The sequence below is a fragment of the Macaca fascicularis genome, chromosome 11 (genome assembly GCF_037993035.2).
Source record: "Macaca fascicularis isolate 582-1 chromosome 11, T2T-MFA8v1.1".
Taxonomy (NCBI): domain Eukaryota; kingdom Metazoa; phylum Chordata; class Mammalia; order Primates; family Cercopithecidae; genus Macaca; species Macaca fascicularis.
This window is the reverse complement of record NC_088385.1, coordinates 13,882,279-13,908,642: the sequence shown is the minus strand read 5'-3', so window position 1 is coordinate 13,908,642 and position 26,364 is coordinate 13,882,279. Positions and strand designations below refer to the sequence as shown.

The window sequence follows — 26,364 nt, the reverse complement described above, 5'->3', positions numbered from 1 at the left end:
AAGTTGGATTCCTAGGTATTTTATTCTCTTTGAAGCAATTGTGAATGGGAGTGCACTAATGATTTGGCTCTGTGTTTGTCTGTTATTGGTGTGTAGAAGTGCTTGTGATTTTTGCACATTGATTTTGTATGCTCAGACTTTGCTAAAGTTGCTTAGCAGCTTAAGGAGGTTTTGGGCTGACACAATGGGGTTTTCTAAATATACAATGGCAAATTCTATTTCCTTACCAAGGTGTGGTAAAATCGATGTTAACCTTATAATTTTTTCTTACTTTTTATTAGGTGTTATTACTCTGCATATGTATGTTATACTCCACAATAAAAAATGTTAAAAACTTCATGTCTAAAACACCAAAAGCAATGACAACAAAAGCCAACATTGACAAATGGGATCTAATTAAACTAAAGAACTTCTGCACAGCAAAAGAAACTACTATCAGAGTGAACAGGCAACCTACAGAATGGGAGAAAATTTTTGCAATCCAGTCATCTGACAAAGGACTAATATCCAGAACCTACAAATAACTCAAACAAATTTACAAGAAAAAAACAACCCCATCAAAAAGTGGGCAAAGGATATGAACAGACACTTCTCAAAAGAAGACATTCATACCGCCAACAGACACATGAAAAAGTGCTCATCATCACTCACCATCAGAGAAATGCAAATCAAACCACAATGAGATACCATCTCACTCCAGTTAGAATGGCAATCATTAAAAAATCAGGAAACAACAGGTGCTGGAGAGGATGTGGAGAAATAGGAACACTTTTACACTGTTGGTGGGACTGTAAACTAGTTCAACCATTGTATAAAACAGTGTGGTGATTCCTCAAGGATCTAGAACTAGAAATACCATTTGACCCAGGCATCCCATTACTGGGTATATATCTAAAGGATTATAAATCATGCTGCTATAAAGGCACATGAACGTGTATGTTTATTGCAACACTATTCAAAATAGCAAAGACTTGGAATCAACTCAAATGTCCATCAGTGACAGACTGGATTAAGAAAATGTGACACATATACACCATGGAATACTCTGCAGCCATAAAAAAGGATGAGTTCATGTCCTTTGTAGGGACATGGATGCAGCTGGAAGCCATCATTCTCGACAAAGTATCGTAAGAACAGAAAACCAAACACCACATATTCTCACTCATAGGTGGGAATTGAACAATGAGATCACTTGGACCCAGGAAGGGGAACATTACACACCGGGGCCTATTGTGGGGTGGGGGTAAGGGAGAGGGATAGCATTAGGAGATATTCCTAATGTAAATGATGAGTTAATGGGTGCAGCACACCAACATGGCACATGTATACATATGTAACAAACCTGCACGTTGTGCACATGTACCCTAGAACTTAAAGTATATATTAAAAAAAAAGTTAAAAAAGCAGAAACATAAAGTACATTTCTAAGTACAAAATTAGGGTGATACAGCAAATTCTCATAGATACTATTGTAATCAGATATGGTATCTCATAGATACCATAAAGGAGCATAGAGCATTATGGTACTAAGAAATTCAAGTTAAAATTTAAAACTTTTCTTTTTTAATTTTGAGACAGGATCTCGCCGTGTTGTCCAGGCTGGAGTACAGAAGCACAATCTCGGCTCAATGCAACCTCTGCCACCTTGGCTCAAGTCATTCTGCCATCTCAGCCTCCAGAGTAGCTAAGGCAACAGGCATTCACCACCACGCCCTGCTAATTTTTTCTAGTTTTTTTTTGTAGAGACAGAGTTTTGTCGTGTTGCCCAGGCAGTTCTTGAATTCCTGGGCTCAGGCAATCCACCTGGCTCAGTCACCAAAAATGCTGGGATTACAGGTGTGAGCCACCACACCTGTACCAAACATTATTTAAATTAATTAAAACAAAGAAGAGATAAGAAAGAACTGTAAATCCACCATCTTAGTGCTAATATGAGTTTGAAACATCAAAATTTGAGTATTTATGACTGATAGACACTTTTTCTCTTATTTCCAATTTAATTATTTGTGATACACATTTGAAAGTGTTAGAAATTCATGAATTTACCATAAATAATAATATGATGATATTAAATATATTAAATATCTTCAAAAATGTATCTCTGAATGAAATATTTATATTCATATTGTTAGCATTCTAATTTCACAATACAATTCCTGTGTTGGGTAAAATTTTTTGTTGCTATATATTTTTTGGCTCTGCATTACAGAAAAAAATCATACAAAGGCAAATTTTTAAGGTATAAAGATATTTAGCATGATCTTTGAGTACGTTTGTGCATCTATAATGCTACATTGACTGCTATAGTAAAATAATCCAGATTTAGTCACCATAGCTGAGAATGTGAAAAAGCATTTGCAAGAATTTAACTTGCTAATGATGCCATTAAAAGATAAAATACTTGATATACTGTATTATGGCATAGAGTATTCATCCATGTTCATGTTGAAAAATGCTCCAAATCCCCAAAATAGAATCCTAATTGTTGGAGGTCACTTTTGTTATCAACTTTTAAAATGCAGTAAAAGAAAAAAAAAAAAGAAGCAAATAAATCATTGAAAATATGTTGGTTTTACATTATTCTTGATGAAATACCATGTGAGGATATTTGTCTAGGCCTGATGCTGAGAATTACAGAAGTATCATGAGGCCATGAGGAGGAATAATAGTGTTCTCTCATCACCCTGAACTCCAGTACTTAGAAACAAGACTGAAATCACTTTTATCAAAAAGCATTCTCCCTTTCACCTGCCATCATCATTCTCATCGTCATCATGTATATCTTCATCTATCTCATGGAATGATTTGTTTTTGAAATATTTAAATACATAATATGGAAAATAAGGAATTTTAAAAAGATCATCATTGTGAGAAAGTTACAATAGTAAACAGCAAAGTTCAAGTCGAGCTCAATACATTTAGGTTTAAACATTAAGTGTAGTTTATTTTAGAATACATTGCCTAAGCAAATAATTATTTATGAACGACCTTAAATGAATCCTCATTTCACTAAGATCACAATAGAAACAATTTAGATTTTAGTGTAAATAGAACTCTCTAATGAGAAAGATAAAGCAAACAACACATTTTTATGAGCAAGCTTTTATTTCTAAAGAGCGAGTTTTTAGGACCAAATTGTCAAACAGAGGTAAGACCTCAGATCTTCTGTCACACTTGAGTGAGTGATGATGGATTTCAAAGGTTGTAGTTCTATAACCAAAACTATAATCACGGATAGGGATTAAATGGTGGAATTCCATAGAAGCACTAGATTCAGGTTTATTTCCATGGGACTTCAAGTCTACTTGTATCAGACGTCCTTCAGTTTTTCATAAATCTGTAAATACTGTTTCACTATTTGATCTTTTAAAGATTGTTGTAAACTAGGAAGTCTTGATTTCTGCTAATAAAAACAGCGTAAAATTAAAATCATGGAATAGAATGGTGGAGCTGTTGTTGAGATACTTTGTCTTATTAATCGAAGTGACATTTTGAGATCCAGTACTTCTCACTGAATTTCTCTGTGAGGAGAGTTTGCGATGATGATCCAGAAACAGAAAAGCTACTATCCAAAAAATGCTATCACATCAAATCAGTTGTCAATTTCTTCCAAGTTGCAGGAGGATGCCTAGACCTTGCTTTTATTCTCTTCTTTGACCAAAGTGTTACAAAAAGAAGAAAATCATTACCACTTTCATGTCAGAAAAATGGCATGGAGATGAACCTAGGCTGTTTTCGATGTTCCCTCTCTTGCCCTGTATAAGCGTTACTTGACCGTTTATGATACATTCCGGTATTTCCAATTTTTGTTTTGGTTTATTTCTAAGTGTGCATTACAATTTTAACATATAAGGTTTAATCAGGAGAAATGTCTCATAGAAATTATTATTACTCATCTCATTATATACTGAAGGGAAAAATCAATTAGCTGTATATACATTCTTATACAACTCTAAGATAGTTGAAATAGGAATTTTCTTATTTAGTTGCACCATGAGGAAATTTGTGATGATTTTATCTGTCAAGCACAGATGTTTCCAAAGGATTTATTCTAGCCTTAATTGTCCACCTCACAGGACAAACCTTTGCCATTCCACATCTATTTTTACTTTCTGCTCCTGATTCCTGACACAACAAAGATGTACATATTTCTCAAACTCTCGGTTTAGCAGAGTTCTTTTATCAGTTATGTTTTCCTGCAGGAGAAAACCCTCTACAACTACATTAGACATATATATCTCACATGTCCTTGGATTTCATTTGTGTGTGTGTGTGTGTGTGTGTGTGTGTTCTGTTTATTCAGATGGAGTCTCACTCTCTTGCCCAGGCTGGAGTGCAGTGGCACGATCTTGGCTCACTGCAACCTCTGCCTCCTGGGTTCAAGTGATTCTCCTGCCTCAGCCTCCCACTAGCTGGGACTACAGGCAAACGCCACCAAGCCCGCCTAATTTTTGTATTTTTAGTAGGGACGGGGGTTTCACCATGTTGGCCAGAATGATCTCAATCTCTTGACTTCGTGATCTGCCCTCCTTACCCTCTCCTGCGCCTGGCCTGGATTTCATTTCTCTAAGCTGGGTTTGATGGATGGCTCTGGTGAATTGAGACGGGTCAAATTCGGCATCTTGGAGATAGAGTTTGGCCAATTTAGTGTGATCAGCTGGCGGCAACCTGACTTCATTAGTTTCTCATTCTCCTTCTGGGAACAGTGTACTTTCTAAGTGTTCTCATGGTAAATGGAAAGAGGAAGAATCCCCATTACGGAAGCCATCTCAAATCTCTATGCAAAGTGCAGTAATTTTCTGTTTATTAAAGTAAGTTAAACGGTTGAACTCCAAGTTCAGGCGCAAGGTAGTCTGTCTTCCTGCAATGGGAGTATGCTGCGAGATTATCTATCAAAGAGCCCGGTACTCAGGAATTCTTATAAAATTGCTAAATATTTTATATGATAATAAATATTCAAACATTAGACTTCACAGAAACTTTACCAAAGTCCTAAGAATTAGATATATGTTTGATAAATAAATATGATTCATGGGCTGAAAACTCTGAGTGTGAGAATAGGGCTAATTTCATCTGGATACCCTCTTGGAAACTCATTTTTTATTTTGGAAATTACAAGAAAATAATTTGTTCCATTCATAAGCGGTGTGCCCATGCGTGCATATGTATGTGTATTTATGAGCTTGTGAATAATGAAGCTATACAAAAGTATTAGCAGCAACCAGATCTTATGGAGTACTGGCCTGCCTGTGGTTCTCAAGAAAATCTTAGATGCTTTTGCTAAAAGCAGTTTGGATTCTGTGTATTTAAATCTGGCATTTAAAACGTCCATATAGGTTATGATCTTAAGTTAAGAATAAGCTACCTTTAAGAATTTAGACATTTACTACATGAACTATGTATTGGGTTATAAAACTTCCCTAACAACTGAAGTCGTTAAAGACAAAAGATGGATAGCTTACACAAGGAAAAATTGCAAACACTGAAAGAGAATATGCTCCTATTTGTGTACTAGCAAATGAGGATTCAGGTTTCCTGTCAATTTCAGCATGAATAATTCCAGCCTACAAAAAGAACAGACAATGAATGAATGAGTTAATTTGAGTTGTTTGAAAATAAGAATGTTTTCCATAAAAAGATCATTGAACTCATCAATTAACATGCCATGGTGATTTCTGGCTTGACAGTGGTCACATTTAAAAGTAAAAAGAATGAGCAAGCACATTCACAAATTAGGTGCATATAGAATTTAAGGTCAGGATATTCGAGCAATCATAACCAGTGATATTTCATTGAGAGGTGAAGCCAGTTGGACTTCCTGGGTACAGTGGGGATTTGGAGAACTATTTTGTAGCCAGCATGGGGATTGTAAAATGCACCAATCAGTGCTCTGTGGCTAGCCAGAGGATTGTAAAATGCACCAATGAATCCTCTGTAAAAGGCACCAATCAGTGCTCCCTAAAATGCTCCAATCAGTACTCTGTAAAACGCACCAATCAACAGGATCCAAAAAGTAGCCAATCACAGGGACGACTGAAAAAAGGGCACTCTGATAGGACAAAAACTGAACATGGGAAGGGACAAATAAGGGAATAAAAGCTGGCCATTCCAGGCCGGAGCAACATCACACTGAATGCTGTGGAAGTATTGTCCTGTTGTTCTTCACAATAAACCGTGCTACCGCTCAGTCTTTGGGTTCATGCTATCTTTAAGAGCTGAAACCTGGCTACCGCTCAGTCTTTGGGTCTGTGCCATCTTTAAGAACTGTAACACTCACTGCAAAGGTCCGTGGCTTCATTCTGGAAATCAGTGAGACCACGAACCCACCTGCAGGAACCAACTCCAGACACAACATCAGCATTTAAAAATTTTCTTTTTGTTTGTTCAGACATGATAACTTTTCTACCCATCATTTTTTCCACTCTAGTAGTGGTTACATTTGTTATTGGAAATTTTGCGAATGGCTTCATAGCACTGGTAAACTCCGTTGAGTTGGTCAAGAGACAAAAGATCTCCTTTGCTGACCAAATTCTCACTGCTCTGGCGGTCTCCAGAGTTGGTTTGCTCTGGGTATTATTATTAAATTGGTATGCAACTGTGTTGAATCCAGCGTTTTATAGTGTAGAAGTAAGAACTACCACTTACAATGTCTGGGCAGTAACCAACCATTTCAGCAACTGGCTTGCTACTAGTCTCAGCATATTTTATTTGCTCAAGATTGCCAATTTCTCCAACCTTATTTTTCTTCACTTAAAGAGGAAAGTTAAGAATGTCATTCTGGTGATGCTGTTGGGGCCTTTGCTCATTTTGGCGTGTCATCTTTTTATGGTAAACATGAATGAGATTGTACGGACAAAAGAATATGAAGAAAACATGACTTGGAAGTACATATTGAGGAATGCGATTTACCATCCAGGTATGACTGTAACCACGCTACAGAACTTAGTACCTTTCACTCTGACCCTGATATCTTTTCTGCTGTTAATCTGTTCTCTGTGTAAACATCTGAAGAAGATGCAGCTCCATGGGAGAGGATATCAAGATCCCAGCACCAAGGTCCACATAAAAGCTTTGCAAATTGTGATCTCCTTCCTCTTGTTATGTGTCATTTACTTTGTGTCTGTAATTATATCAATTTGGAGTTTTGAGAGTCTGGGAAACAAACCTGTCTTCATGTTCTGCCAAGCTATTAGATTCAGCTATCCTTCAGCCCACCCATTCATCATGATTTGGGGAAACAAGAAGCTAAAGCAGACTTTTCTTTCAGTTTTGTGGAACGTGAGGTACTGGGTGAAAGGATAGAAGCTTCAATCTCCATAAATTCCCAAGAGGGGCATTGTGTGTCTTCTAGCAGAAAACAAACTGGTGGTGTATGAAACATTTTCTATTTCTTACTATGTTTTCTGTAATGTATGTGTATGAATAATTTCCAAACCTATACCTAGAAAAGTCTTTTACCTAAACTTAGTCAAAGGAAGTATATATGTGTGTGTGTGTGTGTGTGTGTAATGTATATGAAAAACTTAAGAACATTGGCAATAACATACGCTTTTTTGTTTTTTCACACGAACTGTCAAATTATACAAAATATGACAAAAATTACTCAGAATTTCGAAGCCATGGTTTTCATTTATGTATTTTATATTTAATTTGTAGAATTTACAATATCTATTTATAATTATTAAGAAATAACAGCTTATCTCACGGAAAATATTGCTGTTTTCTATTGTTGTTTGATCCACGCAAATATACCACAATGTGCTTAGAATTCGTTGTTTGAACATCTAACTTTTTGGATGGTAAGGCCATTCAATTCTAAATCAATAATGAGAATGCATCTTTGAGGTTTTATTACATTATGAATTCCTGTTTTATTTAGTAAAAAGCAATCAGAATTATTGATAGAAAACAATGCCCACAAAAACTTCGAGTGACAAGCATATGTAGAGTAATGTCGTCTATGTCTACCATAAACAGTACTGAGGAACATTAGATTTAATAACAAGTATGTGAATAGCTTAGAAGAAAATCTCTTTGGTAATAAAGGGATGAAAATTCATGATCATGATCTTGATTGCTATTATCATTTTCCATATGCAGTTAGAAATGTCATTTCTTCCAGCTTTTGAATTAAAGAAAAACTGTTTTTGAATTGAGATCTGATGCAAATTGTTTTAGTATTTTTTTCTAAAGCACTTCTAAGCCCTTGATTTGCTAAATATATCCTTATCTTCCATTTATAAAATTCCTGCTAAACTTCAGATAGGAGAACTCAAATCTCTTCTCTAAAAAAAAAAAAAAAAAAAACTATCAGTGTAAAAGTAGTATAGCAATGATGGAAAGTAATTCAGTGGAACTTTTTGTAAAGGTTAAAATAGTATCTATGAAATTATGTATTAATTATGGAGTGTGCCTTAACGTTATAATTTTGTTGTCAGTAATGAAAATGTTTTGACATATTCACTAATAAAAAGTTCTACTATAAGAAAGAAATGTACAGTCTTGTTCACAGCTAAATTGTATATGAAGTATTAGTTCTTTGTATTATGAAATTTTAACGATGTTATTTAAACCTCAAGATAAATCATCCCCACAGCTGATTTATGTATTTTTTTAATCATATATCTTCCTCAATACAATGTAAGAACTGTAAAAAAGCAGATCATGTCTTCCTTGCTTTCTGTTGACTCACAGGTTCTAGAACACAGTACCAAGTGTAGATGTTCAAAAATGATGTTTTAATGAACAAATAAATGGGTGGATAAAACGGATAAGTTGATATGACAAACCAATTAAAAAATGAAAAGTAAACTCATCACAAAATCTGCTTGGACCAGAGCCTGTATCTTCTGTAGAGCCCTCTTTTATTCCGGGTTCCACTCGAGACCGGTAGCCTTTTGAAACTTCGTTAATGAGTCAGAGCAATATTTTCAAATGTGGAATATGTTGGCTCCAAAATCCCAATAGGCCCCCAAAATATTGTGTCTCTTTTGTAGTGATAGGAAATATATAGAGCAAAACATCGTTTACTGTAATAAAGATTGTTTCGACGTGTGGACTGGGGACACTGAACGCTTTAAAATATCACCTATGTTGTAGGTCCCTGAATCTTCTCGGGTTTATTTATTTTGTTCCGATATTTTCCTTCCATTCAACATTAGGGTATTTTACTGTATTTAAGAAACTTGCCACTTCCTGATTATTGTACCAACGAATATATTATTATTATTAATTATTATTCTTATTGCTATTATTTTGAACAGGTTCTCACTGTGTCCCTGAGACTGGAGTGCAGTGGCAGGATCACAGCTCATGACAGCCTCAACCTTCTGGGCTCAAGTGATTCTCCTACCTCGGCATTGCTAGCAGCTGGGACTGCAGGGGAACAATCTCACGCCTGGCTAATTTTTTATTTTCTGTTAGGATAGGATTTTACCATGTTACCCAGGCTGATTTCAAACTCCTAGGTTGAAGTGATGTGTCTGTTTTGGCCTCAAAAGTGCTGGGATTACAGTCATGTGCCACAGGGCCCGGTCTGTAATATTATTAATATATTAAATTAGCACGATGTTTTAAAAAATGTAAATTAAACTGAGAACAGAAGTGACATAGTCCTGACATAAAACAGTGAAGCAGTGCTATTATTCTTACAATACAAAGCAAATTGTTTTGATTTTCCCTCTTACTGGGTGTAGATTAAGAAATATTGACCAAATCACGAGCCACATTAAAAGTACCAGAAGCTCTGCTCTGCTCAGTGAAGATAGCAAATCCTGGAAAGAATTTGTGAGTGTTGATTTAAGTTTATGGTAGTCTGCATTCATTCTATAATTCATCTGGTTTTGGTAGAGGCCAGATAGGTTAAGTGAATAGAGATCTAAAGAGACTACTGTCCCCTGTAACTTGCAAGTGTTTTGTCACGGCAGTGACCAATTCCATTCCTTAGGGAATGCAGTTATTATATTTTATACATTGCGTTGCCAGTAGAGGAGAATTTGAGAGGCTTCCCCTTGGTCCTGCTATAATAATGACCTTTACTCTACAGGTTTCAATTACACATTCAGGAAGAAGTAATAACTGCAAACTGATTAGATCCACCTCGGGATGGACATGAGCCGAAGCTCTAAGTAGCATCTGACTTTCAAGCACTCCCACTGCAGGCTGGATGTGAGGACTCATGCCTGTAGTCCTAGTGCTTTGGGAGAGCAAGGAGGGAGGATCCCTTGAGAGCAGTAATTCCCTGTGCAGCATATGGAGACTTCATCCTTACAAAAAATTAAAAAAATTAGCTGGCATGGTTGTGCATGCCTATAGTTCCAAACACTTGGGAAGTTAAGGCAGGAGGATTGCTTGAGCCCAGGCATTCAAGGCTGCAGTGGGCTATGATCCTGCCACTGTACTCCAACTTGGGTAACAGAGGGAGACTCTGTCTCAGAGGAAGAAGAAAAAAAATGTAAGTTCTCGCTGGTATCTTAAATATCAAGTAAAATGGGATCAAATCAATAATTAACAATCTTTGGTTCCTGCCTATAGCAAACAGGTAAAATTGAAAGTAGTTATGTAAAGAATAGATTAACTCCTAACAAAATTAACCAAAGACAATTTTATTTTCATCTCCTTTCTTTGTTGTTTTTTTTTTGAGACAGGGTGTTGTTCTGTCTCCCTGCTGGAGTGCAGTGGCACGATCCTGACCAATTACAACCTCCATCTCCTGGGTTCAAATGATTCTCCTGCCACAGCCAACTGAGTAGCTGGGATTATAGGTGTGAGTGATCACACCTGGCTAATTTTTGTATATTTAGTGGGGACAGAGTTTCACCGTGTTGGCCATGCCGGTTTCAAACTCCTGACCTCAGGTGATCCACCTGCCTTGGCCTCCCAAAATGCTGGAATTACAGGCCTGGGCCACCATGCCCAATCTATCATCTGCTTTTTTAGGTAATTATATTGAGGCAGGCAGTAGTTGTAAAATGCAGTCTCACATCATAGCTATACGCTAACCAGCAGGGTATCTGGTTTCCTGTCTTCACAGTCTGACTAGAAGATTCCCTCTTAGAAACCATTATACTGTAAAAAAGGAAAAGGAATAAAATCCAAGATTGGAGACTGATTTGGTAAATATATGCATAATTATAAACGAATGTTTACTGTCAAAAATAATGTCTTATTGCGGTAATTACATAATTGATAATATATAGGCAAATGGCAAAAAAAATAGACTGGAGGCAGAGGTGACAGAAGTAAATTTACTTAAAGTATTTTTTGAACTGTTCTATATCTATGAGGAGATTTTGAACAATGACCCTGTAATTCTATCTAAAGGTATATATACAAAGGAATTGTATCAAATGATATTTGAGAGAATGCTTTAGTAGAATTATTCATAATTGTTCAAAAAAAAGCTGGCCAAATATATATTAAGGATAGATCAATCATTACAGTAAATCCACACAAGAGAACAACATAGAGAAGTGAAAAAAAATCATATGTACATGCAACTCTGTGACTAAATTTCAGAAACACAATGTTGAGACCAAGAAACCACAACCAAGAAGAACATGAAGGATTGTACCTACACACAGTTGAAAGCAGGCCAGACCAAGCTGTGCAGTTTAGGGTTGCATACCTAATTGGTAAAGTATAAGGAAAATCAAGGAAATGATCATCATAAATTATGGGTATTGCTTATCTCCCGAGATGTGAACAAGGGGTTACGGGCTTGGAAAGTGGCATGGAGGTGGACCTAGGCTGTTTTCGGTGTTCCTTGTCTTGCCTGCCATCATGGTTACTTGAGTGCTTATGATACATTGTGGTATTTCCCATTTTTGTTTTGGCTCATTTCTACGTGTGCGTTATTATTTTAACATAAAAATTTTAAATTAGGAGAAATATCTCATAAAAGTTTATTATTACTCATTATATACTGCAGGAAAAATAAACTATTTGTATACATTCTTATACAACTCTAAGAGAGTTGAAGTAAGAACTTTCTTATTTAGTTGTAACATGAGAAAATTTGAGATGATGTTATCTGTCACATCCAGATTTTTTCAAAGGATTTCTTCTAGCCTTAATTATCCACCTCATAGGAATAAACCTTTGCCATTCCCCACCGATTTTTTCCTTTTGGCTCCTGAATTGCTGACACAACAAGGTTGTATGTATTTTACACACTCTTAGTTTAGCAGAGCTCTTTTCTCAGTTATGTTTTTCTGCAAGAGAAACCCTCCAAAACTACATCATATATTTATATATTATATCTTTAGATCTCATTTTTCTAAGCAGGGTTTGGGGGATGTCTCTGGGGATTTGTGGTGGGCCAAATTCTGCATCTTGGAGGTCGTTAGAGTTTGACCAATTTAGTCTGGATCAGGTGGGGACAATCTGCCTTCATTAGTTTCTCATTCTCCTTCTGGGAACAGTGTACTAGCTAGGAGATATTCTCATCCTAAATAGAAAGAGGAAGAACCCCAGTATGGAAGCCATCTCAAATCTCTATGCAAAGTATATTTATTTTCTGTTCATCAAAGCAAGCTAAATTATTGAACTTCAAGTTCAGGGGAAAAGTAGTCAGTCGTCCTGTGATGGGAGGTTACTGCAAGATTATATGTCAAAGGACCTGGTACCCATGAATACTTATAAAATTGCTGAATATTTTAATTAAATAATAAATATTTAAACTTTAGACTTGAAAAAACTTTACCAAAGACCTAATAATTAGAGATGTGTTTGATAAATAAATATTGCTCATGGGCTGAAAACCCTGAGTGGGAAAATAGGAGTAATTTCAGCTGGACAACCCCCTGGAAACTCATTTTATAGTTTGGAAATTACAAGAAAATAATTCATTCCATTCATAAGTGGTGTGCACATGTGTGTGTTTGTGCATTTATTTATGAGCTTGTGAATAATGAAGTCACACAAAAGTATTAGCAGCAACCAGATCTTATGGAGTACCTGCCTGCCTGTGGTTCTCAAGTAAATCTTAGATGCTTTTGATAAAAGAAGGTTGAATTCTGTGTATTTAAATCTGGTGTTTAAAAAGACTGTATAGGTCATGATCTTAGTTATGACCAAGCTCCCTTTAATAATTTAGATATTTACTATATGATCTCTGTATTGGGTTATAAAACTTCTCTAACAACTAAAGTCGCTAAAGACAGATAATGGAGAGGTTACACAAGGAAAATTTGCAAACACTGAAAGTTAATATGTCCTTGTTTGCATACTAGCAAATGAGAATTCAGGGTTCATGTCAACTTCAGTATGAATAATTCCAGCCTATAACAAGAACAGACATGAGTGAATGAGTTAATTTGAGTTGTTTTGAAAATAAAAATGTTTTCCATAAAGAGAGCATTGAACTCATCCATTAGCATGCTATGGTGATTTCTGGCTTTACACTGGTCACGACAATTAAAAGTAAAAAGAATGGCACAGCAGATACACAAATCAGGTACATATAGATTTTAAGGTCAGGATATTCAAGCAATCACAACCTGCGATGTTACACCGGCATTTTAAAAATTTCTTTCTGTCTGTTCAGACATGATAACTTTTCTATCTATCACTTTTTCCATTCTAATAATGGTTATATTTGTTATTGGAAATTTTGCTAATGGCTTCATAGCATTGGTAAATTCCATTGAGTGGGTCAAGAGACAAAAGATCTCGTTTGCTGACCAAATTCTCACTGCTCTGGCTGTCTCCACAGTTGGTTTTCTCTGGGTATTATTACTACATTGGTATGCAACTGAGTTTAATCTAGCTTTTTATAGTGTAGAAGTAAGAAGTACTGCTTATAACATCTGGGTAGTGACCAACCATTTCAGCAGCTGGCTTTCTTTTTTTTTTTTTTTTTTTTTTTTTTCCATTGGTTATTTCCTTTATTGTTTTTAAGTCATTAGTTATTTTTAAATTTAATGTTATTTCTGTATTTTATCATTTTTATTGATACATAAAAATTGTGCATCTTTATGGGGTATGCGTGATATTTTCATATATACATACAAATACAATAGGTACTAATCAAATCAAGGTATTTAGGACATCCATCACCTCAAACATTTATAATTTCTTTGTGTTGGGAACATTACTAATCTCCTAGAGTTATTTTGAAATATGCAGTATATTGTTGTTAACTGTCACCCTACTATGCTATGAAACACTAGAATGTATTCCTCCTCTCTAACTATGTTTATACCAATTAACCAAATCGTCTTCATCCCCCTTTCTACTAGCCTCAGCATATTTTATTTTCTCAAGATTGCCACTTTCTCCAACCTGATTTTTCTTCACTTAAAGAGGAGAGTTAAGGATGTCATTCTGGTGATGCTGTTGGGGTCTTTGCTATTTTTGGCTTGTCATCTTTTTGTCATAAACATGAATCAGATTGTACAGACAAAAGAATATGAAGGAAACATGACATGGAAGATCAAATTGAAGAGTGCAATGTACTTTTCAAATATGACTGTAACCATGCTAGCAAACTTTGTACCCATCACTCTGACCCTGATATCTTTTCTGCTGTTAATCTGTTCTCTGTGTAAACATCTGAAGAAGATGCAGGTCCATGGCAAAGGATCTCAAGATCCCACCACCAAGGTCCACATAAAAGCTTTGCAAATGTGACCTCCTTTCTCCTGTTATGTGCCATTTACTTTCTGGTCATAATGCTATCAGTTTGGAATTTTGAGAGGCTGGAAAACGAACATGTCTTCATGTTCTGCCAAGCTACTGTATTCAGCTATCCTTCCACCCACCCATTCATCCTGATTTGGGGAAACAAGAAGCTAAAGCAGATTTTTCTTTCAACTTTGTGGAATGTGAGGTACTGGGTGAAAGGACAGAAGCCTTCATCTCTGTAGATTCACGAGAGGGGCCTTGTGTGTCTTCTAGCAGAAAACAAACTGGTGGTGTATGAAACATTTTCTATTTCTTACTGGGTTTTCTGTAATGTATGTATATGAATAATTTCCAAATGTATACCTAGAAAAGTCTTTTACCTAATGTTAGTCTAAAAAGCATATATGTGTGTGTGTGTGTATTTCTGTGGGTATGAAAAACTGAAGAACATTGACAATAACATGCTGTTTATTGTTTTTTCAAAGAATTGCCAAATTATAGAAAGTATGACAAAAATTCCTCAGAATTCTGAAGCCATGTTTATTTTATGCATGTAGTTTTTATTTCATTTGAAGAATTTATGTCTATTTATAATTATTAAGAACTAACAGCTTATCTTGGGGAAAATATTGCTCTTTTGATTGTTACTTGAACCACACAAATATACCACAGTGTGCTTAGAATTCATTGTTTTAACCTATAACTTTTGGATAATAATGTCATTCAATTCTATCTCAATAATCAGGATGTATCTTTGGGGTTTTATTCCATTATGAAATCCTATTTTATGTTTAGTAAAAATCTAACAGAATTGTTGTTAGAAAACAATGCACACAATAAAATTTGAGTGACAAGCATATGTAGAGTAAATTTCATCTATGTCTTTCATAAACAGTACTGAGGAATATTAGATTTAATACAAGTATGTGAATAGCTTAGAAAAAAAAGTCTTCTATAAGAGGGATGAAAAATCATGATCATGATCTTGAATGCTATTATCGGCTTTAATATGCAGTTAAAAAATCATTTCTTCCAACTTTTGATCCAAAGAAAGGCTTTTTTTGAAATTGAGCTCTGATGTAAATTATTTTAGTATTTTTTCTATGGCACTTCTAAGTCCCTGAATTGCTAATGATATCCTTATCTTCCATTTATCAAATTCCTTCTAAACTTCAGATAAGAGAACTCCAACCTTCTCTTTTCTAAAAAAAAATTATCAATGTGAAAATAGTATAGAAATTATGGAAAACAATTCAGTGAAACTTTTTGTAAGTGTTAAAATAGCATCTATGAAATCTATGTATTAATTATAGGATGTGCCGTAACATTGTAAGCTTGTTGTCAGTGATGAAATGGAAGTGTGTTGACATATTCACATTCATAAAGCATTATTAATAAGTTTATATGAAATAACAATCATAGAATGAAAAAAGATTAATATAATTTATTGAAATAAAAATACATTTTGAATAAGAATAGAAAACGGCTTGGAAAATATTGTTTAATAACATTTTATGTAAATACAAAAATGTATATATTAGCCTGACATTACTTATTTTGGAAAGTATATGACACAATGGGAATTTTCATACACTACTCCTGGGAGTGCCATAAATGTGTGCCATCATTTCAGCTGAGTATGGTATTATCTGATTACGATGAAGGATTACATCCTAAGATCCAGTATTTTCACTCTTATCAGAATGCATATACATACACATGCATATCACTGAGTTTCAGTAGCTAAAGTTGAGATATCCTCCAAATGTCTACCAGTCCTCTCAATGGATAAACAAACTGTGGCATACTTATACAATGGAATGCTATACAGCAATCAAAATTAACAAACAAGACTTACATGTTTACAACAGAATAATACAACTATGAAAATGAACAAATTTGAGCTACATAGATATTAATACTCACAGATATGAGAGGAATTATCAAGATGGAAAATACATTTAGTATAATCTCATTTACATAATGTTGAAAAACATTGTTTTTAATACATTGTAATTTTTTACCTTGGTAATAAATCTCTACAGTTAAACATATGAGTGATCATTAAAACAATTGGGATAGTCAGGAGGAAGGAAAATATCAACAAGAAGACTTTCATCGGGAGTATCTGGATTGCTGGAAATTCTACTTTTTTTTTTTTTTTTTAAACTTTTATTTGGATCTCATCTGTGTGAAGTATCTTTGACTGTGTTGGTCATCGTTGAATCAAATATCTAAATAAACTGAATCTGGAACATCCTAGTCCTCACATCAAAAGCACTGAATGAAGTTGGAATGGGGAGTGGTGGTGGTGGTGGTAGAGCAACAGGGTAGCCTAGTTAGGTTGCACAAGCCCACCAAAACACATGTGATTGTATGATTAGAACCAGGAAACTGGTTACTAGAAAAAGGAATTTAGTGGACTGTAGAGAGAAAATATTACATATTCAAGCACCTCACAACAGCTTAACACCAATTTTGTTTGAGGAATTCCTTTAGGTGTTAAAATACAATAAACAACCACAGTTGCCCACTTTTTGATGTAGTGGTTTGATTTTTTCTTGCAAATTTGTTTAAGTTCTTTGTAGATTCTGGATATCAGCCCTTTGTCAGATGGGTAGATTGTAAACATTTTCTCCCATTCTGTAGGTTGCCTGTTCACTCTGATAGTAGTTTCTTTTGCTGTGCAGAAGCTCTTTAGTTTAATTAGATCCCATTTGTCAATTTTGGCTTTTGTTGCCATTGCTTGTGGTGTTTTAGTCATGAAGTCCTTGCACATGCCTATGTCCTGAATAGTATTTCCTAGGTTTACCTCTAGGGTTTCTATGGTTTTAGGTCTAACATTTAAGTCTTTAATCCATTTGAATTAATTTTTGTATAAAGTGTAAGCTTTCTACATATGGCTAGCCAGCTTTCCCAGCACCATTTATTAAATAGGGAATCCTTTCCCCATTTCTAGTTTTTGCCAGGTTTGTCAAAGATCAGATGGTTGTAGATGTGTTTTATTATTTCTGAGGGCCCTGTTCTGTTCCACTGGTATATCTCTCTTTTGGTGCAAGTACCATGCTGTTTTGGTTACTATAGCCTTGTAATATAGCTTGAAGTAAGGTAGCATGACACCTCCAGCTTTGTTCTTTTTGCTTAGGTTTGTCTTTGCAATGCGGGCTCTTTTTTGGTTCCATCTGAACTTTAAAGTAGTTATTTCCAATTCTGTGAAGAAAGTCATTGGTAGCTGGATGGGGATGGCATTGAATCTATGAATTACCTTGAGCAGTATGGCCATTTTTACGATATTGATTCTTCCTAACCATGAGCATGGAATGTTCTTCCATTTGTTTGTGTCCTCTTTTATTTCATTGAGCAGTGGTTTGTAGTTCTCCTTGAAGAGGTCCTTCACATCCCTTGAAAGTTGGATTCCTAGATATTTCATTCTCTTTGAAAAAATTGTAAATGGGAGTGCACTCATGACTTGGCTCTGTGTTTGTCTGTTATTGGTGTATAGGAGTGCTTGTGATTTTTGCACATTGATTTTGTATGCTCAGACTTTGCTGAAGTTGCTTAGCAGCTTAAGGAGATTTTGGGCTGACACAATGGGGTTTTCTAAATATACAATGGCAAATTCTATTTCCTTACCAAGGTCTGGTAGCATCAACGTTAACATTATAATTTTTTCTTACTTTTTGTTAGGTGTTATTACTCTGTATATGTATGTTATATGCCACAAAATAAAAGTGTTAAAAATTTCATGTCTAAAACACCAAAAGCAATGGCGACAAAAGCCAAAATTGACAATTGGGATCTAATTAAACTAAAGAGCTTCTGCACAGCAAAAGAAACTACCATCGGAGTGAACAGTCAACCTACAGAATGGGAGAAAATTGTTGCAATCTACTCATCTGACAAAGGGCTAATATCCAGAACCTACAAAGAACTCAAACAAATTTACAAGAAACAAGCAAACAACCCCATCAAAAAGTGGGCAAAGGATATGAACAGACACTTCTCAAAAGAAGACATTCGTACAGCCAACAGACACATGACAAAATGCTCATCATCACTTGCCATCAGACAAATGCAAATCAAAACCACAATGAGATACCATCTCACTCCAGTTAGAATGGCAATCATGAAAAAATCAGGAAACAACAGGTGCTGGAGAGGATGTGGAGAAATAGGAACACTTTTACACTGTTGGTGGGACTGTAAACTAGTTCAACCATTGTGGAAAACAGTGTGGCGATTCCTCTAGGATCTAGAACTAGAAATACCATTTGACCCAGTCATCGCATTACTGGGTATTTACCCAAAGGATTATAAATCACGCTGCTATAAAGACACATGCACACGTATGTTTATTACAGCACTATTCACAATACCAAAGACTTGGAATCATCCCAAACGTCCATCAGTGACAGACTGAATTAAGAAAATGTGGCACATATACACCATGGAATACTACGTAACCATACCAAAGGATGAGTTCGTGTCCTTTGTAGGGACATGGATGCAGCTTGAAGCCATCATTCTCAGCACACTATTGCAAGAACAGAAAACCAAATACCGCATGTTCTCACTCATAGGTGGGAATTGAACAATGAGACCATTTGGACACAGGAAGGGGAACATCACACACCGGGGCCTATTGTAGGGTAGGGGGAAGGGGAGGGGGGAGGGGGGAGGGATAGCATTAGGAGATATCCCTAATGTAAATGACGAGTTAATGGATGCAGCACACCAACATGGCACATGTATACATATGTAGCAAAACTGCACGTTGTGCACATGTACCCTAGAACTTAAAGTGTGTATTAAAAAAAAGTTAAAAGCAGAAACATAAAGTACATTTCTAAGTACAAAATTAGGGTGATACAGCAAATTCTCATAGATACCATTGTAATTAGAGTTTTGCTGAATAAAGGAGCATAGAGCATTATGGTACTAAGAAATCCAAGTTAAAATTTAAAATTTTTCTTTTTTAATTTTGAGACTGGATCTCGCCGTGTTGTCCAGGCTGGAGTGCAGAAGTACAGTCTCAGCTAAATGCAACCTCTGCCACCTTGGCTCAAGTCATTCTGCCATCTCAGCCTCCAGAGTAGCTAGGGCAACAGGCGTGCACCACCACGCCCTGCTAATTTTTTCTAGTTTTTTTTTTTTTTTTTTTTTTTTTTTTTTTTTTTTGTAGAGACAAGGTTTTGCCATGTTGCCCAGGCAGGTCTTGAACTCCTGTGCTCAGGCAATCCACCTGGCTCAGCCACCAAAAATGCTGGGATTACAGGTGTGAACCACCACACCTGTACCAAAACATTACTTTAATTAATTAAAACAAAAGAAAAGATAAGAAAGAACTATAAATCCACCATCTTAGTGTTAATATGAGTTTGAAACATCAAAATTTGAATATTTATGACTGATAGACACCTTTTCGCTTATTTCCAATTTAATTATTTGTGATACACATTTGAAAGTGTTAGAAATCCCCAAAATAGAATCCTAATTGTTGGAGGTCACTTTTGTTATCAACTTTTAAAATGCAGTAAAAGAAAAAAAGAAGAAGCAAATAAATCATTGAAAATATGTTGGTTTTACATTATTCTTGATGAAATACCATGTGAGGGTATTTGTCTAGGCCTGATGCTGAGAATTACAGAAGTATCATGAGGCCATGAGGAGGAATAATAGTGTTCTCTCATCACCCTGAACTCCAGTACTTAGAAACAAGACTGAAATCACATTTATCAAAAAGCATTCTCCCTTTCACCTGCCATCATCATTCTCATCGTCATCATGTATATCTTCATCTATCTCATGGAATGATTTGTTTTTGAAATATTTAAATACATAATATGGAAAATAAGGAATTTTAAAAAGATCATCATTGTGAGAAAGTTACAATAGTAAACAGCAAAGTTCAAGTCGAGCTCAATACATTTAGGTTTAAACATTAAGTGTAGTTTATTTTAGAATACATTGCCTAAGCAAATAATTATTTATGGACGACCTTAAATGAATCCTCATTTCACTAAGATCACAATAGAAACAATTTAGATTTTAGTGTAAATAGAACTCCCTAATAAGAAAGATAAAGCAAATAACACATTTTTATGAGCAAGCTTTTATTTCTAAAGAGCGAGTTTTTAGGACCAAATTGTTAAACAGAGGTAAGACCTCAGATCTTCTGTCACACTTGAGTGAGTGATGATGGATTTCAAAGGTTGTAGTTCTATAACCAAAACCATATTCACGGATAGGGATTAAATGGTGGAATTCCACAGAAGCACTAGATTCAGGTTTATTTCCATGAGACTTCAAGTCTACTTGTATCAGACGTCCTTCAGTTTTTCATAAACTTGTAAGCACTGTTTCACTATTTGATCTTTTAAAGATTGTTGTAAACTAAGAAGTCTTGATTTCTGCTGATAAAAACAGCGTAAAATTAAAATCATGGAATAGAATGGTGGAGCTGTTGTTGAGATACTTTGTCTTATTAATCGAAGTGACATTTTGAGATCCAGTACTTCTCACTGAATTTCTCTGTGAGGAGAGTTTGCGATGATGATCCAGAAACAGAAAAGCTACTATCCAAAAATGCTATTACATCAAATCATTTTTCAATTTCTTCCAAGTTGCAGGAGGATGCCTAGACCTTGCTTTTATTCTTTTCTTTGACCAAAGTGTTACAAAAAGAAGAAAATCATTACCACTTTCATGTCAGAAAAATGGCATGGAGATGGACCTAGGCTGTTTTCGATGTTCCCTCTTTTGCCCTGTATAAGCGTTACTTGACTGTTTCTGATACATTCCGGTATTTCCAATTTTTGTTTTGGTTCATTTCTAAGTGTGCATTACAATTTTAACATATAATTTTTAGTCAGGAGAAATGTCTTATAGAAATTATTATTACTCATCTCATTATATACTGAAGGGAAAAATCAATTAGCTGTATATACATTCTTATACAACTCTAAGATAGTTGAAATAGGAATTTTCTTATTTAGTTGCATTATAAGGAAATTTGAGATGATGTTATCTGTCAAGCGCAGATGTTTCCAAAGGATTTATTCTAGACTTAATTATCCACCTCACAGGACAAACCTTTGCCATTCCACATCTATTTTTACTTTCTGCTCCTGATTCCTGACACAACAAAGATGTACATACTTCTCACACTCTCGGTTTAGCAGAGTTCTTTTATCAGTTATGTTTTTCTGCAGGAGAAAACCCTCTAAAACTACATTAGATATATATATCTCACATGTCTTTGGATTTCATTTGTGTGTGTGTGTGTGTGTGTGTGTGTGTGTGTGTGTTCTGTTTTTTGAGATGGAGTCTCACTCTCTTGCCCAGGCTGGAGTGCACTGGCACGATCTTGGCTCACTGCAACTTCTGCCTCCGGAGTTCAAGCGATTCTCCTGCCTCAGCCTCCCAAGTAGCTGGGACTACAGGCACACGCCACAAAGGCCGCCTAATTTTTGTATTTTTAGTAGGGACGGGGTTTCACCATGTTGGCCAGGATGGTCTCAATCTCTTGACTTCGTGATCTACCCTCCTTACCCTCCCCCGCGCCTGGCCTGGATTTCATTTTTCTAAGCTGGGTTGATGGATGGCTCTGGTGATTTGAGATGGGCCAAATTCGGCATCTTGGAGATAGAGTTTGGCCAATTTAGTGTGGATCAGCTGGGGGCAACCTGACCTCATTAGTTTCTCATTCTCCATCTGGGAACAGTGTACTTTCTACGTGATGTTCTCATGGTAAATGGAAAGAGGAAGAATCTCCAGTATGGAAGCCATCTCAAATCTCTACGCAAAGGGCAGTAATTTTCTGTTTATGAAAGTAAGTTAAATGATTGGACTCCAAGTCCAGGCGCAAGGTAGTCAGTCTTCCTGCAATGGGAGTATGCTGCGAGATTATCTATCAAAGAGCCCGGTACTCAGGAATTCTTATAAAATTGCTAAATATTTTATATAATAATAAATATTCAAACACTAGACTCCAGAGAAACTTTACCAAAGTCCTAAGAATTAGATATGTGTTTGATAAATAAATATCATTCATGGGCTGAAAACTGTGAGTGTGAGAATAGGACTAATTTCATCTGGATAACCTCTTGGAAACTCATTTTTTGTTTTGGAAGTTACGAGAAAATAATTTGTTCCATTCATAAGCGGTGTGCCCATGCATGCATATGGGTGTGTATTTCTGAGCTTGTGACTAATGAAGCTATACAAAAGTATTAGCAGCAACCAGATCTTATGGAGTACTGGCCTGCCTGTGGTTCTCAAGAAAATCTTAGATGCTTTTGCTAAAAGCAGTTTGTATTCTGTGTATTTAAATCTGGCATTTAAAATGTCAATATAGGTGATTATCTTAGTTAAGAACAAGCTCCCTTTAAGAACTTAGACATTTACTACATGAACTATGTATTGGATTATAAAACTTCCCTAACAACTGAAGTCGTTAAAGACAAATGATGGATAGCTTACACAAGGAAAAATTGCAAACACTGAAAGAGAATATGCTCCTATTTGTGTACTAGCAAATGAGGATTCATGTTTCCTGTCAATTTCAGTATGAATAATTCCAGCCTATAAAAGGAACAGACAATGAATGAATGAGTTAATTTGAGTTGTTTGAAAATAAGAATGTTTTCCATAAAGAGATCACTGAACTCATCAATTAACATGCCATGATGATTTCTGGCTTGACAGTGGTCACAACATTTAAAAAGAATGAGCAAGCACATTCACAAATTAGGTGCATATAGAATTTAAGGTCAGGATATTCAAGCAATCACAACCAGTCATATTTCATTGAGAGGTGAAGCCAGCTGGACTTCCTGGGTCGAGTGGGGATTTGGAGAAGTATTCTGTAGCCAGCATGGGGTTTGTAAAATGCACCAATCAGCGCTCTGTGGCTAGCCAGAGGATTGTAAAATGCACCAATGAATCCTCTGTAAAAGGCACCAATCAGCGTTCTGTAAAATGCTCCAATCAGTGCTCTGTAAAACGCACCAATCAACAGGATCCAAAAAGTAGCCAATCACAGGGACGACTGAAAAAGGGCACTCTGATAGGACAAAAACTGAACATGGGAAGGGACAAATAAGGGAATAAAAGTGGCTGTTCCAGCCGGCAGCAAAAACCCAGTCAGGTTCCCTTCAATGCTGTGGAAGGGTTGTCCTGTTGTTCTTCACAATAAACCTTGCTACCGCTCAGTCTTTGGGTCCATGCTATCTTTAAGAGCTGAAACCTGGCTACCGCTCAGTCTTTGGGTCCGTGCCATCTTTAAGAACTGTAACACTCACTGCAAAGATCCGTGGCTCCATTCTAGAAGTCAGTGAGACCACGAACCCACCTGCAGGAACCAACTCCAGACACAACATCAGCATTTAAAAATTTTCTTTTTGTCTATTGAGACATGATGACTTTTCTATCCATCATTTTTTCCATTCTAGTAGTGGTTACATTTGTTATTGGAAATTGTGCTAATGGCTTCATAGCGTTGGTAAATTCCACTGAGTGGGTCAAGAGACAAAAGATCTCCTTTGCTGACCAAATTCTCACTGCTCTGGCGGTCTCCAGAATTGGTTTGCTCTGGGTATTATTATTAAATTGGTATGCAACTGTGTTGAATCCAGCGTTTTATACTATAGAAGTAAGAACTACCACTTATAACGTCTGGGCAGTAACCAGCCATTTCAGCAACTGGCTTGCTACTAGTCTCAGCATATTTTATTTGTTCAAGATTGCCAATTTCTCCAACCTTATTTTTCTTCATTTAAAGAAGAGAGTTAAGAATGTCATTCTGGTGATGCTGTTGGGGCCTTTGCTGGTTTTGGCTTGTCATCTTTTTATGGTAAACATGAATGAGATTGTACGGACAAAAGAATATGAAGAAAACATGACTTGGAAGATCATATTGAGGAATGCGATTTATCATCCAGGTATGACTGTAACCACGCTAGAGAACTTAGTACCTTTCACTCTGACGCTGATATGTTTTCTGCTGTTAATCTGTTCTCTGTGTAAACATCTGAAGAAGATGCAGCTCCATGGCAAAGGATCTCAAGATCCCAGCACCAAAGTCCACATAAAAGCTTTGCAAATTGTGATCTCCTTCCTCTTGTTATGTGTCGTTTACTTTGTGTCTGTAATTATATCAATTTGGAGTTTTGAGAGTCTGGGAAACAAACCTGTCTTCATGTTCTGCCAAGCTATTAGATTCAGCTATTCTTCAGCCCACCCATTCATCGTGATTTGGGGAAACAAGAAGCTAAAGCAGATTTTTCTTTCAGTTTTGTGGAACGTGAGGTACTGTGTGAAAGGACAGAAGCTTTCATCTCCATAAATTCCCAAGAGGGGCATTGTGTGTCTTCTAGCAGAAAACAAACTGGTGGTGTATGAAACATTTTCTATTTCTTACTGTGTTTTCTGTAATGTATGTGTATGAGTAATTTCCAGACATATACCTAGAAAAGTCTTTCACCTAAAATTAGTCAAAAGAAGTATACGTGTGTGTGTGTGTGTGTGTAATTTATATGAAAAACTTAAGAACACTGACAATAACATATGCTTTTTTGTTTTTTCACATGAACTGCCAAATTATACAAAATATGACAAAAATTACTCAGAATTCCGAAGCCATGGTTTTCATTCATGTATTTTATATTTAATTTGTAGAATTTACAATGTCTATTTATAATTATTAAGAACTAACAGCTTATCTCAGGAAAAATATTGCTGTTTTCTATTGTTATTTGATCCACACAAATACACCACAGTGTGCTTAGAATTTGTTGTTAGAACATCTCACTTTTTGGATGGTAAGGTCATTCAATTCTAAATCAATAATGAGAATGCATCTTTGAGGTTTTATTCCATTATGATTTCCTGTTTTATGTTTAGTAAAAAGCAATCAGAATTATTGATAGAAAACAATGCCCACAAAAAATTTTGCGTGACAAGCATATGTAGAGTAAATTTCGTCTATGTCTACCATAAACAGTACTGAGGAACATTAGATTTAATACAAGTATGTGAATAGCTTAGAAGAAAATCTCTTTGGTAATAAAGGGATGAAAATTCATGATCATGATCCTGATTGCTATTATCATTTTCCATATGCAGTTAGAAACGTCATTTCTTCCAGGTTTTGAATTAAAGAAAAACTGTTTTTGAATTGAGATCTGATGCAAATTGTTTTAGTATGTTTTCTAAAGCACTTCTAAGCCCCCGATTTGCTAAATATATCCTTATCTTCCATTTATAAAATTCCTTCTAAACTTCAGAGAGGAGAACTCAAATCTCTTCTCTAAAACAAAAACAAAAACAAAAACTATCAATGTAAAAGTAGTATAACAATGATGGAAAATAATTCAGTGAAACTTTTTGTAAATGTTAAAATACTATCTATGAAATCTATATGTTAATTATGGAATGTGACTTAACGTTATAATTTTGTTGTCAGTAATGAAAATGTTTTGACATATTCACTAATAAAAAGTTCTATTATAAGAGAGAAATGTACAGTCTTGTTCACAGCTAAATTATATATGAAGGTATTAGTTCTTTGTGTTATGAAATTTTAACGATGTTATTTAAACCTCAAGATAAATCATCCCCACAGCTGATTTATGTATTTTTTTAATCATATATCTTCCTCAATACAATGTAAGAACTGTAAAAAAGCAGATCATGTCATCCTTGCTTTCTGTTGACTCACAGGTTCTAGAACCCAGTACC

At 35.6% G+C, this 26,364-nt stretch overlaps 3 protein-coding genes across 3 annotated transcripts; all 3 read left to right on the top strand.

Annotated features, from left to right (window-relative positions):
- Positions 1–5,541: 5,541 nt before the first annotated feature.
- LOC135966080 (taste receptor type 2 member 31) lies at positions 5,542–7,711 on the top strand. Its single transcript, XM_065523502.2, has one exon. The coding sequence runs from the start codon at positions 6,391–6,393 to the stop codon at positions 7,300–7,302; it is 912 nt and encodes a 303-aa protein (XP_065379574.1). The 5' UTR covers positions 5,542–6,390; the 3' UTR covers positions 7,303–7,711.
- A 4,309-nt stretch (positions 7,712–12,020) lies between these two features.
- LOC135966079 (taste receptor type 2 member 46) lies at positions 12,021–14,754 on the top strand. The gene is made up of 2 exons (XM_065523501.1): positions 12,021–13,839; positions 14,230–14,754. The coding sequence occupies exons 1-2, from the start codon at positions 13,549–13,551 to the stop codon at positions 14,629–14,631; spliced, it is 693 nt and encodes a 230-aa protein (XP_065379573.1). The 5' UTR covers positions 12,021–13,548; the 3' UTR covers positions 14,632–14,754.
- An 8,626-nt stretch (positions 14,755–23,380) lies between these two features.
- LOC135966078 (taste receptor type 2 member 31-like) lies at positions 23,381–25,372 on the top strand. Its single transcript, XM_065523500.1, has one exon. It carries the CDS (start codon positions 24,041–24,043, stop codon positions 24,968–24,970), a length of 930 nt encoding a protein of 309 aa, XP_065379572.1. The 5' UTR covers positions 23,381–24,040; the 3' UTR covers positions 24,971–25,372.
- Positions 25,373–26,364: the final 992 nt, after the last annotated feature.

Excerpts from the sequence above, each read along its gene's own strand:
- LOC135966079 (XM_065523501.1), top strand. The coding sequence starts at position 13,549 with ATGATAACTTTTCTATCTATCACTTTTTCCATTCTAATAATGGTTATA. Across the intron at positions 13,840-14,229 it reads CCAACCATTTCAGCAGCTGG|CTTTCTACTAGCCTCAGCAT; the intron begins CTTTCTTTTTTT and ends GTCTTCATCCCC.
- LOC135966078 (XM_065523500.1), top strand. The coding sequence starts at position 24,041 with ATGATGACTTTTCTATCCATCATTTTTTCCATTCTAGTAGTGGTTACA.
- LOC135966080 (XM_065523502.2), top strand. The coding sequence starts at position 6,391 with ATGATAACTTTTCTACCCATCATTTTTTCCACTCTAGTAGTGGTTACA.